The sequence below is a fragment of the Lethenteron reissneri genome, chromosome 63 (assembly GCF_015708825.2).
Source record: "Lethenteron reissneri isolate LAM-NWPU_2019-01 chromosome 63, ASM1570882v1, whole genome shotgun sequence".
NCBI lineage: Eukaryota > Metazoa > Chordata > Hyperoartia > Petromyzontiformes > Petromyzontidae > Lethenteron > Lethenteron reissneri.
In genome coordinates, this window is record NC_083841.1 from 3,594,250 (window position 1) to 3,609,304 (window position 15,055).

A 15,055-nucleotide genomic window follows, 5' to 3' on the forward strand; every position below is an offset into this window, starting at 1 on the left:
CTCCTCCACGCGGCGTCTCGCAGCAGCAGTAGCATCATCCACAACAACAGCAGCAGCAACATCCACAACAACAACAACAGCAGTAGTAGTAGCCACAACAACAGCAGTAGCAGCAGCATCCACAACAACAGCAGCAACAGCAGCAGTAGCAGCATCATCCACAACAGCAGCATCATCCACAACAGCAGTAGCCACAACAGCAGTAACAGCAGCAGCAACAGCAGCAGTAGCAGCATTATCCATAACAGCAGCAACAACAGCAGCAGCAGTAACATCCACAACAACAGCAACAACAGCAATAATATCCACAACAGCAGCAGCAACATCCACAGCATCGTCGCCCGTCCACCACGCCTTGCCCCCCAAGCCCATCTCGAGTGGGACGAAGCCGACGGTAACGGGGATGGACCGAGGTCGACCCTTCCCCCAGGGCACGGCAAGGCACATTGAGTGGGGGGCAGGGCAAGGCACATTGAGTGGGGGGCACGGCAAGGCACATTGGGGGGCACGGCAAGGCACATTGAGTGGGGGGCACGGCAAGGCACATTGAGTGGGGGGCACGGCAAGGCACATTGAGTGGGGGGCACGGCAAGGCACATTGAGTGGAGGGCAGGGCGAGGCACATTGAGTGGAGGGCAGGGCAAGGCACATTGAGTGGGGGGCACGGCAAGGCACATTGAGTGGGGGGCACGGCAAGGCACATTGAGTGGGGGGCACGGCAAGGCACATTGAGTGGGGGGCAGGGCAAGGCACATTGAGTGGAGGGCACGGCAAGGCACATTGGGGGGCACGGCAAGGCACATTGCGTGGAGGGCACGGCAAGGCACATTGGGGGGCACGGCAAGGCACATTGAGTGGGGGGCACGGCAAGGCACATTGAGTGGGGGGCACGGCAAGGCACATTGAGTGGGGGGCACGGCAAGGCACATTGAGTGGAGGGCACGGCAAGGCACATTGGGGGGCACGGCAAGGCACATTGAGTGGGGGGCACGGCAAGGCACATTGAGTGGGGGGCAGGGCAAGGCACATTGAGTGGGGGGCAGGGCAAGGCACATTGCGTGGGGGGCAGGGCAAGGCACATTGAGTGGGGGGCATGGCAAGGCACATTGCGTGGGGGGCATTGCCCGGGCTGTAGGGGGTTGGGGTGGCGCATTGGAGGCTTCGTGGGGCATTATAGGGGGCAGTAGAGACGGCGTGGGGGCATTCAATAGTACGTGGGGTATTGCGTGGAGGCATTAGCGACTGTACGGGGCATTAGAGACAGCATGGGGGGCATTGCATGGGGGCATTGCATGGGGCATTAAAGACAGCATGGGGGCATTGCATGAGGGCATTGCATGGGGCATTGCATGGGGCATTAAAGACAGCATGGGGGCATTGCATGAGGGCATTGCATGGGGCATTAGAGACAGCATGGGGGCATTGCATGGGGCATTAAAGACAGCGTGGGGGCATTGCATGGGGCATTAGAGACAGCGTGGGGGCATTGCATGGGGCATTAGAGACAGCGTGGGGGCATTGCATGGGGCATTAGGGAGTGCGTTGGGGCGTCGCTGGGAAGGGCAGGTCTGTCGCTCCGCGTCCCGAATAATAATTTACATTTTTGCAAAGTGACTTATTTCATCAGTAGAGTCCAATGCGCCACGAGCGTGGACAGAAAGCCAGGAAATCAACAGAACCTGCAGGCGGAACGGCCACAACTCAGCGGGAGTAAAGGCCAACTCACCCACCCACTCACTCACCTACCCACCCACTCACCCACTCACTCACCTACCCTCCCACTCACTCACCCACTCATCCACTAACCCACTCACTCACCTACCCACCCACTCACTCATCCACTAACCCACCCACTCACTCACCTACCCACCCACTCACCCACTCACTCACCTACCCTCCCACTCACTCACCCACTCATTCACTCAGCCACTAACCCACCCACTCACCTACCCACCCACTCACTCATCCACTAACCCACCCACTCACTCACCTACCCACCCACTCACCCACTCACTCACCTACCCTCCCACTCACTCACCCACTCATTCACTAAGCCACTAACTCGCTCACTCATTCACTCAGCCACTAACCCACCCACTCACCTACCCACCCACTCACTCATCCACTAACCCACCCACTCACTCACCTACCCACCCACTCACCCACTCACTCACCTACCCTCCCACTCACTCACCCACTCATTCACTCAGCCACTAACCCACCCACTCACCTACCCACCCACTCACTCATCCACTAACCCACCCACTCACTCACCTACCCACCCACTCACCCACTCACTCACCTACCCTCCCACTCACTCACCCACTCATTCACTAAGCCACTAACTCGCTCACTCATTCACTCAGCCACTAACCCACCCACTCACCTACCCACCCACTCACTCATCCACTAACCCACCCACTCACTCACCTACCCACCCACTCACCCACTCACTCACCTACCCTCCCACTCACTCACCCACTCATTCACTAAGCCACTAACTCGCTCACTCATTCACTCAGCCACTAACCCACCCACTCACCTACCCACCCACTCACTCATCCACTAACCCACCCACTCACTCACCTACCCACCCACTCACCCACTCACTCACCTACCCACCCACTCACTCACCTACCCTCCCACTCACTCACCCACTCATTCACTCAGCCACTAACCCACCCACTCACCTACCCACCCACTCACTCATCCACTAACCCACCCACTCACTCACCTACCCACCCACTCACCCACTCACTCACCTACCCTCCCACTCACTCACCCACTCATTCACTAAGCCACTAACTCGCTCACTCATTCACTCAGCCACTAACCCACCCACTCACCTACCCACCCACTCACTCATCCACTAACCCACCCACTCACTCACCTACCCACCCACTCACCCACTCACTCACCTACCCTCCCACTCACTCACCCACTCATTCACTAAGCCACTAACTCGCTCACTCATTCACTCAGCCACTAACCCACCCACTCACCTACCCAACCACTCACTCATCCACTAACCCACCCACTCACTCACCTACCCACCCACTCACCCACTCACTCACCTACCCTCCCACTCACTCACCCACTCATTCACTCAGCCACTAACCCACCCACTCACCTACCCACCCACTCACTCATCCACTAACCCACCCACTCACTCACCTACCCACCCACTCACCCACTCACTCACCTACCCTCCCACTCACTCACCCACTCATTCACTAAGCCACTAACTCGCTCACTCATTCACTCAGCCACTAACCCACCCACTCACCTACCCACCCACTCACTCATCCACTAACCCACCCACTCACTCACCTACCCACCCACTCACCCACTCACTCACCTACCCTCCCACTCACTCACCCACTCATTCACTAAGCCACTAACTCGCTCACTCATTCACTCAGCCACTAACCCACCCACTCACCTACCCACCCACTCACTCATCCACTAACCCACCCACTCACTCACCTACCCACCCACTCACCCACTCACTCACCTACCCTCCCACTCACTCACCCACTCATTCACTAAGCCACTAACTCGCTCACTCATTCACTCAGCCACTAACCCACCCACTCACCTACCCACCCACTCACTCATCCACTAACCCACCCACTCACCTACCCACCCACTCACTCACCTACCCTCCCACTCACTCACCCACTCATTCACTAAGCCACTAACTCGCTCACTCATTCACTCAGCCACTAACCCACCCACTCACCTACCCACCCACTCACTCATCCACTAACCCACCCACTCACTCACCTACCCACCCACTCACCCACTCACTCACCTACCCTCCCACTCACTCACCCACTCATTCACTCAGCCACTAACCCACCCACTCACTCACCCACTCATTCACTCAGCCACTAACCCACCCACTCACTCACCTACCCACCCACTCACCCACTCACTCACCTACCCTCCCACTCACTCACCCACTCATTCACTCAGCCACTAACCCACCCACTCACCCACTCACTCACCTACTCACCCACCCACTCACTCACTCGTCCATTCGCCCACTCATCCACTAACTTACCCACCCACTCACTCATCCACTAACTCGCTCTCTCATTTACTCAGCCACAAACTCACCCGTTCACTTGTCCATTCGCCCACTCATCCACTAACTCACCTACCCACTCATTCACCTACCAACTCGCCCACTAGTCCACTAACTCACGCACCCGCTCGCCTACCCACCCACTAACTCACCTACCCACCCACTAACTCACCCACCCACTCACCTACTCCCCCACTCACCTACAAACTCGCCCACTCATCCACTCACTCACCTACTCACCCACTCACTCACCCACTAACTCGCCCAAGCATTCACTCAGCCACTAACCCACCCACTCACTCACCCACTCACTCACCCACTAACTCACCCACTCACTCACCTACCCTCTCACTCACTCACCCACTCATTCACTCAGCCACTAACCCACCCTCCCACTCACCCACTCATTCACTCAGCCACTGACCCACTGACCCACCCACCCACTCACCCACCGTCCCACTCACTCACCCACTCATTCACTCAGCCACTAACCCACCCTCCCACTCACTCACTCGTCCATTCGCCCACTCACCCACTAACTCACCCACCAACCCACTAGCTCACCCACCCACTCACCTACTCCCCCACTCACCTACAAACTCGCCCACTCATCCACTAACTCACCAATCCGCTCACTCACCTACTCACCCACTCACTCACCCACTAACTCGCCCACTCATTCACTCAGCCACTAACCCACCCATTCACTCGTCCATTCGCCCACTCAGCCAGTCTCTCTTGCATCGACCCAGCCCGGGCAATATTTCTAAGGGAACGGGGACTGGTCACACCGACCACCAGGATGTCTGTGACCTCCTGTGATGGGCAGAGGTCGTGACCGTCTGTTGATACAACGTGGCGTGTGCAGGGCAGCATGGAGATCCGTTTCGACGGAAAGCACGCGCTGGTGACGGGGGCAGGCAAAGGTGACCACACTCACCTTGTACACTCAGCCGTGTGATCACTCGCCTTGTACACTCACCTGTGTGATCACACACTCACCTGTACATCCACATACTCACCTACACACCCATACACTCACCTACACACCCATACACTCACCCGTGTGATCACTCACCTGCACACCCACACACTCACCTACACACCGATACACTCAACTGCACACCCATACACTCACCTACACACCCACACACTCACCTACACACCCACACACTCACCTACACACCCACACACTCACCCATGTGATCACTCACCTACACACCCACACACTCACCTACACACCCACACACTCATCTACACACCTATACACTCACCTACACACCCACACACCCACACACTCACCCGTGTGATCACACACTCACCTACACACCCATGCACTCACCTACACACCCATACACCCACCTACACACCCACACACTCACCCGTGTGATCACACACTCACCTGCACACCCACACACTCACCTACACACCCACACACTCACCAGTTTATAAACGTTAACATGGGAGTAACGCAGTGCTACGACTGGCGCCTCGCACTAAGAACCCACCTGGGTTCGATCCCCCACTCAGGTGCCCTTGTGTGCGCCGTGCGTGTGCGGAGTTGTACACACAGGTGAGCCCGTAGTGCAATGGAGAGCGCATTGGACTTGTAGCGGCGTTCAAACCCACGCACAATGTGGCTTCCATCCATGCCCCCTTATTCTCGCGCAATTGGGTCAGCCCCATGGGCTCGGATGGACCAGACCCCCGGCGGATGGAGCTGAGTTTGCTGGGTTAGTCATCCTGCTGATGCTGCTGCTGCTGATGCTGCTGCTTCTGCTGCTGCTTCTGCTGCTGCTGCTGATGCTGCTGCTGATGCTGCTGCTGATGCTGCTGCTGCTGATGCTGCAGAGAGGCAGCGTCCCGTGACTTGAGCAAGCACGCGGACTCAGCAGCAGCACTAACCAACAACACAGACGCCGTGTGTGTCACCCCTTGTTGCTTGTTGACTTGTGTGTGTGTCACCTCTTGTTGACTTGTGTGTGTGTCACCTCTTGTTGACTTGTGTGTGTGTCACCCCTTGTTGCTTGTTGACTTGTGTGTGTGTCACCTCTTGTTGACTTGTGTGTGTCACCTCTTGTTGACTTGTGTGTGTGTCACCCCTTGTTGACTTGTGTGTGTGTCACCTCTTGTTGACTTGTGTGTGTGTCACCTCTTGTTGACTTGTGTGTGTGTCACCTCTTGTTGACTTGTGTGTGTGTCACCTCTTGTTGACTTGTGTGTGTGTCACCCCTTGTTGACTTGTGTGTGTGTCACCTCTTGTTGACTTGTGTGTGTGTCACCCCTTGTTGACTTGTGTGTGTGTCACCTCTTGTTGACTTGTGTGTGTGTCACCTCTTGTTGACTTGTGTGTGTGTCACCCCTTGTTGACTTGTGTGTGTGTCACCTCTTGTTGACTTGTGTGTGTGTCACCTCTTGTTGACTTGTGTGTGTGTCACCTCTTGTTGACTTGTGTGTGTGTCACCTCTTGTTGACTTGTGTGTGTGTCACCCCTTGTTGACTTGTGTGTGTGTCACCCCTTGTTGACTTGTGTGTGTGTCACCACTTGTTGACTTGTGTGTGTGTCACCTCTTGTTGACTTGTGTGTGTGTCACCTCTTGTTGACTTGTGTGTGTGTCACCCCTTGTTGACTTGTGCGTGTGTCACCTCTTGTTGACTTATGTGTGTGTCACCACTTGTTGACTTGTGTGTGTGTCACCTCTTGTTGACTTGTGTGTGTGTCACCCCTTGTTGACTTGTGTGTGTGTCACCTCTTGTTGACTTGTGTGTGTGTCACCCCTTGTTGACTTGTGTGTGTCACCACTTGTTGACTTATGTGTGTGTCACCTCTTGTTGACTTGTGTGTGTGTCACCCCTTGTTGACTTGTGTGTGTGTCACCTCTTGTTGACTTGTGTGTGTGTCACCCCTTGTTGACTTGTGTGTGTCACCACTTGTTGACTTGTGTGTGTGTCACCACTTGTTGACTTGTGTGTGTGTCACCTCTTGTTGACTTGTGTGTGTGTCACCACTTGTTGACTTGTGTGTGTGTCACCCCTTGTTGACTTGTGTGTGTGTCACCTCTTGTTGACTTGTGTGTGTGTCACCACTTGTTGACTTGTGTGTGTGTCACCACTTGTTGACTTGTGTGTGTGTCACCCCTTGTTGACTTGTGTGTGTGTCACCTCTTGTTGACTTGTGTGTGTGTCACCCCTTGTTGACTTGTGTGTGTGTCACCACTTGTTGACTTGTGTGTGTGTCACCTCTTGTTGACTTGTGTGTGTGTCACCCCTTGTTGACTTGTGTGTGTGTCTGTGTAGGACCAGGGGTGGGGAACCTTTTCTGCCAAGGGGCCATTTGGATATTCGTAACATCATTCGCGGGCCATACAAAATTATCAACTTAAAAATTAGCCCGTTATATTTGGTCAAACGTTTAATTAACTCACCCCTAACGCGATGGCTGGAACTGCTTCTCTTTGGCGAGGCATGTGGTGATGTTAGCTGGTATGTTGCTACCCGCAACTGCTTTTCCAGGTTTGCTCCTAGAGATTTGTTGAATTTTGAGTCCTGCCTACGGTTGCCTTGGCAGGGCCACACCAAATGATTTCCCAGCCCTGGTGTAGGGGGTGGTAGTGCAGCAGTTAGCGGGACTACCGCTCCGAACCCGGCCACCCGAGTTCGATTCCCGCTGACGGACAACACCGGTGGTGAATATTGGAACCAGATTCTGGGAGTCCCCTAGGTAGACTCAGACTCAAATGAGTACCTGGCGCGGTGTGTAAACATCCCCACCGGGGAGACAAAGGCGGCCGGGCGTGGTGCTAACCACCAACCCCCTCGTGTGCCGTGCCTACCTTTCACAGGCGCTACTCGCGAACAGCACTTGCCCCAACAGTCTGTTAAGGCCTCACGGGGGATCTTTGTCTTTATAGGTATTGGCAGGGCCACCTGCATCGCCCTGCAGCGTCTGGGAGCCACGGTGACCGCAATGAGCCGGACCCAGGCCGACCTGGACAGCCTCACCCACGAGGTGGGGGTGGGGGTGAGGGTGAGGGTGGGGTGGGGGTGGGGGCATCCAGAGTTGGGGTGAGGGTGGGGGTGAGGGTGGGGGTGAGGGTGAGGGTGGGGGCATCCAGAGTTAGGGTGAGGGTGGGGGTGAGGGTGAGGGTGGGGGTGAGGGTGGGGGCATCCAGAGTTAGGGTGAGGGTGGGGGTGGGGGTGAGGGTGGGGGTGAGGGTGGGGGTGAGGGTGGGGGTGAGGGTGGGGGTGAGGGTGGGGGCATCCAGAGTTGGGGTGAGGGTGGGGGTGAGGGTGGGGGTGAGGGTGAGGGTGGGGGTGAGGGTGGGGGTGAGGGTGAGGGTGGGGGCATCCAGAGTTAGGGTGAGGGTGGGGGTGAGGGTGAGGGTGGGGGTGAGGGTGGGGGCATCCAGAGTTAGGGTGAGGGTGGGGGTGGGGGTGAGGGTGGGGGTGAGGGTGGGGGTGAGGGTGGGGGTGAGGGTGGGGGCATCCAGAGTGGGGGTGAGGGTGGGGGTGAGGGTGGGGGTGAGGGTGAGGGTGAGGGTGGGGGTGAGGGTGGGGGTGAGGGTGAGGGTGGGGGCATCCAGAGTTGGGGTGAGGGTGAGGGTGGGGGTGAGGGTGGGGGTGAGGGTGGGGGTGGGGGTGAGGGTGGGGGTGAGGGTGGGGGTGAGGGTGGGGGTGAGGGTGAGGGTGGGGGTGAGGGTGGGGGTGAGGGTGAGGGTGGGGGCATCCAGAGTTGGGGTGAGGGTGAGGGTGGGGGTGAGGGTGGGGGTGAGGGTGGGGTTGGGGGTGAGGGTGGGGGTTAGGGTGGGGGTGAGGGTGGGGGTGAGGGTGAGGGTGGGGGCATTCAGAGTTGGGGTGAGGGTGCTGGTGGTGTCTGCTCAATGTGCCGTACAGGTGTAAGTGGTGTACCAGTTTAACACGTAAGGCTTTAACACGTAAGGCTTTCGCGACCAATATCATCCGTAATAGTTTTTTTTGGGTTAGATCGCGTAATTATATAAATGTGTCGTTATACCCGCCACCGCCCGACACAGCCAACTCGTGCTTTCCCACCTGATGAAGGACGCTTGTGTTGCGCCCAAAACGTCGTGGTTTATTTTATTTTATTTTCTACCCACGTGACTTTACCGAAAGAACCAAAGAGTATTGATTCCTGCAGTCACGAAAGCTTCAAATCAAGATAGTGAGGGTTGTCACGTAAACAGAACGTGGCCAATTCGTCACTAGTACAGCACTAGTGTATAGTGTAGTGTATAGTGTAGTGTATAGTGTAGTGTGTAGTGTATAGTGTAGTGTATAGTGTATAATGTAGTGCATAGTGTAGTAGAGTATAGTAGTGTATAGTGTAGTGTATAGTAGTGTATAGTGGAGTGTATAGTGTAGAGTATAGTGTTTTCGTAGGGTATTAGTGTACAGAAGTGTATGGTGTAGAGTATAGTAGTGTAGTGTACAGTAATGTAGTGCGGTATGTGCAGGGTAACGTGGCGGTGCGGTGTGTGCGGTGCGTGCGGTGTGTGCGGTGCGTGCGGTGTGTGCGGTGTGTGCAGGGTAACGTTATGGTGGTGGCGGTGCGGTGTGTGCGGTGTGTGCGGTGTGTGCAGGGTAACGTTATGGTGGTGGCGGTGCGGTGTGTGCGGTGTGTGCGGTGCATGCAGGGTAACGTGGTGGTGGCGGTGCGGTGTGTGCGGTGTGTGCGGTGCGTGCGGTGTGTGCGGTGTGTGCGGTGCGTGCGGTGCGTGCGGTGCAGTGCCCCGCGGTGCGTGCCGTGTGCGTGGACCTGGCCGACTGGGGGGCGGTGGAGGCGGCGCTGGGCCCCGTGGGGCCCGTGGACCTCCTGGTGAACAACGCCGGCGTGGCCCTGCTGCAGCCCTTCCTCGACGTCACGGCGGAGGCCTTCCAGCGGTGGGGCCGCACGCCACGCACACACACACACACACTCGCACGCAGTGTACACACACACAGTGATACACACACACACAGTGTTACACACACACAGTGTTACACACACTCACATACAGTGTTACACACACACAGTGTTACACACACACACACAGGCCACACACACACACAGTGACCACACAGGCCACACACGGTGTACACACACACAGTGTTACACACACACTCACACAACACGGTGTACACACAAGTCACACACACACAGGGTATATACGCACACACACGGTGTACACACACACACGGTGTGCGCACACACACACACGGCACACCAGACACACACACAGTGACCACACACACACACACGGTGTACACACACACAGACAACACGGTGTACACACAGGCCACACACCACCCGCAGTGTGCACACACACATGACACACCAGACACACACACAGTGTACACACACACACGGTGTACCCGCACACACCGCACTGGGCATGACTGTTGTCTCTGCCTGTCTCTTGCGCCGTTTCAGCTCATTTGACGTGAACGTGAAAGCAGTTCTTCAGGTGTCCCAGGTAACAGCTCTCTCCTCGCACTGACCCTCACACAAAGACACAGATCCCCCGTGTAGCCTTAACAGACTCGTGGGGCAAGTGCTGTTAGCGGAACGGTGCACGAGGAGGTGGGTGGTCAACACCACGCCCGGCCGCCTTTGCCTCCCCAGTGGCGATGTTTACACACCGCACCGGGTACTCATTTGAGGCCGAGTCGACTTAGGGGAGGCCCAGGACCGGTTCAAATAATCGTCACCGGTGTTGGCCGTGAGCGGGAATCGATCTCTGGTCGTCGGGTTTATAGCGCAGCGTAGCGCTAATCGCTACACCACCGCTCCCCACGTGACACACACACACAGTCTCACACACACACACACAGTCTCACACACATAGTCTCGCACACTCTCTCAGGCACAACAACAACAACAACCGCCATTCGCCACTAAGTGGCGGTGATCTCCCCACGACGCTTGTGCCAGGCCATGTGCACCTTGAGGCCACACGCACACACACAGTCTCACACACACAGTCTCACACACACAGTCTCACACACACACTCGCACACTCTCTCAGGCACAACAACAACAACAACCGCCATTCGCCACTAAGTGGCGGTGATCTCCCCACGACGCTTGTGCCAGGCCATGTGCACCTTGAGGCCACACGCACACACACAGTCTCACACACACAGTCTCACACACACAGTCTCACACACACACTCGCACACTCTCTCAGGCACAACAACAACAACCGCCATTCACCACTAAGTGGCGGTGATCTCCCCACGATGCTTGTGCCAGGCCATGTGCACCTTGAGGCCACACACACACACACAGTCTCACACACACACACAGTCTCACACACACACTCGCACACTCTCTCAGGCACAACAACAACAACAACAACCGCCATTCACCACTAAGTGGCGGTGATCTCCCCACGACGCTTGTGCCAGGCCATGTGCACCTTGAGGCCACACACACACACACAGTCTCACACACACAGTCTCACACACACACTCGCACACTCTCTCAGGCACAACAACAACAACAACCGCTATTCGCCACTAAGTGGCGGTGATCTCCCCACGACGCTTGTGCCAGGCCATGTGCACCTTGAGGCCACACACACACACACAGTCTCACACACACAGTCTCACACACACACTCGCACACTCTCTCAGGCACAACAACAACCGCTATTCGCCACTAAGTGGCGGTGACGTCACCAAGACGGGTGTGTGAGTGCTGCTTCTGCTTGTTACGATTTTTGCCGTGGCGATGGTGTCGTTGATGATGTGGCGATGTTGCCATGGCGACGGTGCTGTTGGTGACGTGACGTTGCCGTGGTGATGGTGCCGTTGATGATGTGGCGATGTTGCCATGGCGACGGTGCTGTTGGTGACGTGACGTTGCCGTGGTGATGGTGCCGTTGATGATGTGGCGATGTTGCCATTGCGACGGTGCCGTTGGTGACGTGACGACGTTTCCGTGGCGATGCAGGCGGTGGCGAGGGGCATGGTGGCGCGGGGAAGCGGCGGCGCCATCGTGAACGTGTCGAGCCAGGCGTCGCAGCGCGCACTGCTCAACCACGCCGTCTACTGTACGCACCCAACTCCTCCTGCTGCTGCTCGTCCTGCGGCGTTCACCCACAGCGCTCACCCACAGCGCTCACCCACGGCGCTCACCCGCGGCGTTCACCCACAGTGCTCACCCACAGCGCTCACCCACGGCGTTCACCCACAGCGCTCACCCACAGCGCTCACCCACAGCGCTCACCCGCGGCGTTCACCCACAGCGCTCACCCACGGCGCTCACCCACGGCGTTCACCCACAGCGCTCACCCACTGCGCTCACCCACAGCGCTCACCCACAGCGCTCACCCACAGCGCTCACCCACAGCGCTCACCCACAGCATTCACCCACAACGCTCACCCACAGCGCTCACCCACAGCGCTCACCCACAACGCTCACCCACAGCGTTCACCCACAGCGTTCACCCACAACGCTCACCCACAGCGTTCACCCACAACGCTCACCCACAGCGCTCACCCACAGCGCTCACCCACAACGCTCACCCACAGCGCTCACCCACAGCGTTCACCCACAGCGCTCACCCACAACGTTCACCCACAGCGCTCACCCACAATGCTCACCCACAGCGCTCACCCACAGCGTTCACCCACAGCGCTCACCCACAGCGCTCACCCACAGCGCTCACCCACAGCGCTCACCCACAGCGCTCACCCACAGCACTCACCCACGTATTTTTAAATAGTTTAAAAGCGAAGCGTCACGCTCGGTCGGTTCTTCCTTTTGCACCACCCAACGTGCACCAAACTTTAGTCCGATCCGCTACAAACCGCCGACGGAGCTGCATCAGCTGCTCACCATCGCCGCGACTCACCGGCTGTGGTGTGCATATACAACGCCGTGTCACCCTCTGTGTGTGTGTCTGTGTGTGTCTGTGTGTGTGTGTCTGTGTGTGTGTCTGTGTGTGTGTGTCTGTGTGTGTGTGTCTGTGTGTGTGTGTCTGTGGGGGAGTGGTAGTGTAGCGGTTCGATTCCCGCTCACGGCAAACACCGGTGACGATTATCTGAACCGGTCCTGGGCCTCCCTTAGGTCGACTCAGCCGCAAATGATTACCCGGTGCGGTGTGTAAACATCGCCACTAGGGAGAGAAAGGCGGTCGGGCGTGGTGCTGGCCACCCACCCCCTCGTGTGCCGTTGCGGCCTTCGTAGGTGCTCGCTAACAGCACTTGCCCCTACAGTCTGTTAAGGCTATATGGGGGATCTTTGTCTCTGTGTGTGGACAGGTGCCTCCAAGGGAGCCCTGGACATGCTCACCAAAGTCATGGCACTGGAGCTTGGACCTCACAAGGTAACGCACACACGACTGCCTCGCTCGCCAACAACATCCGCCATTCGCCACCAAGTGGCGGTGACGTCCACCCAGGTGCTTATGCCAGGCGAGGTGCACTTTTAAGGCCGCGTGAAGTGTCGAACACCTGCTGGCAGGTCACGGGACAGACCCAGGTGCCATGGGTTCACTCTTACCAGGGCAGCCCACACACCACGTGACCAGCACACAAGACTGACAGTCACTATCACACACTCGCATCCATGTGGGAGTTACAGCCCGCTGACCTCTCCATGAATGACAACAGCCACCGTTCACCACGTGTCGTTGACATCGCCACGGCGCTTGTGCCAAGCTGGGTTCACCTTGAGAAGCGTCGAAGGCTCGCTCGCAGGAGGTCACAGAAGAGACTCAGGTGTCATGGGTTGACGGAGATGACCGGCTGATGCACCACCTGGTGCCCCCCATTGTGCCAACTTGCTGTGCTTTAGCCGCTCGGCGCTCTGCTCATTGCTGTGATCTCACTACCTCGCTCACCACATGCCACTCGCCCATCCTCACCGCCTGTGTGTGGGTGGGTGGGTGTGTGTGTGGGTGTGTGTGGGTGTGTGGGAATTCCAAAAAGACCTACATCTCTGCTTTATTGACCTGGTCAAGGCCTATGATACCATCAGTAGGACTGGGCTCTGGGTTGTTCTTCGTGCTTTCGGAGTCCCTGACCCTCTGCTCACGATCATTAAGGACCTTCATGATGGTGAGCGGGCCCGGGTAAAACTACGTGGCCGGGAGTCGGAGCCTTTCCCTGTACACCTTGGGGTGCGACAGGGATGTCCTCTGGCTCCCACATTATTTAACATCTATTTTGACCGCGTAGTTCGTGAAGCCTTCAATAGCTGTACCGGGGGAATTTCCATTTGGTACAGATATAATGGGAGGCTGATCGACGCCCGGGTGCGATCAAGGGATGGCTCCCTATTGGTCAACCACGTTATGTATGCCGATGATTTGGTAATAGCTGCTCATTCAGAAGAGGAGTTGGAGACGCTGCTGCTGAGACTGGAGCGTGCCACTAAGAGGTGGGGCCTTACCATCAGCCCCACCAAAACTAAGCACCTGCCTGGGTATTTTGTACCATCGGACACTCCACCCCCACAACTCCCAATTGGTGATGGGGCAGTTGTGGAGAGAGTGGAGAGTTTCCCATACCTGGGCAGTGTGCTTATGACCGGCTCCAGTTTATCAGCAGAGGTCTCACTCCGAATCAGTCGAGCGGCAATATCTTTTCATCAGTTGCGTAACGCTGTGTGGAAGCTACCTGGTCTGTCGCTCCGCACGAAGCTTCAGGTCTTCTCGGCCACGGTCATTCCCTCCCTTCTCTACGCTTGCGAGACGTGGACCCCCCTGGTGGAGCATCTTCGCCGGTTGGAAACATTTAGGCTGGCCTGCCTACGATCCATCCTGGGTTTAACCAGGCTGGATTGTGTGAGGAGCTCACAAATCCTTGAAAGATCTGGGCAAAGTCCCATCAGTGAGCTCCTCCGGCAGGCAAGGCTGCGTTGGCTGGGTCATGTAGCCCGCATGCCCAGCCACCGCATGCCTAAACAGCTTTTGTTCGGCCGGATCGAGGGGGCTAGACGGGCGCGGCACGGGCTGG

General features: G+C 57.0%; 1 protein-coding gene across 1 annotated transcript in view; it reads left to right on the forward strand.

The window, feature by feature from the left end:
* DCXR (dicarbonyl and L-xylulose reductase) overlaps positions 1-15,055 on the forward strand; it is a 17,514-nt gene continuing 2,459 nt past the window's right edge. The window contains exons 1-7 of the mRNA XM_061577164.1: positions 1-394; positions 4,959-5,016; positions 8,002-8,099; positions 9,837-9,991; positions 10,521-10,563; positions 12,045-12,144; positions 13,358-13,422. Of these exons, the coding sequence (XP_061433148.1) occupies positions 4,965-5,016; positions 8,002-8,099; positions 9,837-9,991; positions 10,521-10,563; positions 12,045-12,144; positions 13,358-13,422 (513 nt within the window). The 5' untranslated portion in view covers positions 1-394; positions 4,959-4,964. The remainder of the gene's footprint in view (positions 395-4,958; positions 5,017-8,001; positions 8,100-9,836; positions 9,992-10,520; positions 10,564-12,044; positions 12,145-13,357; positions 13,423-15,055) is intronic.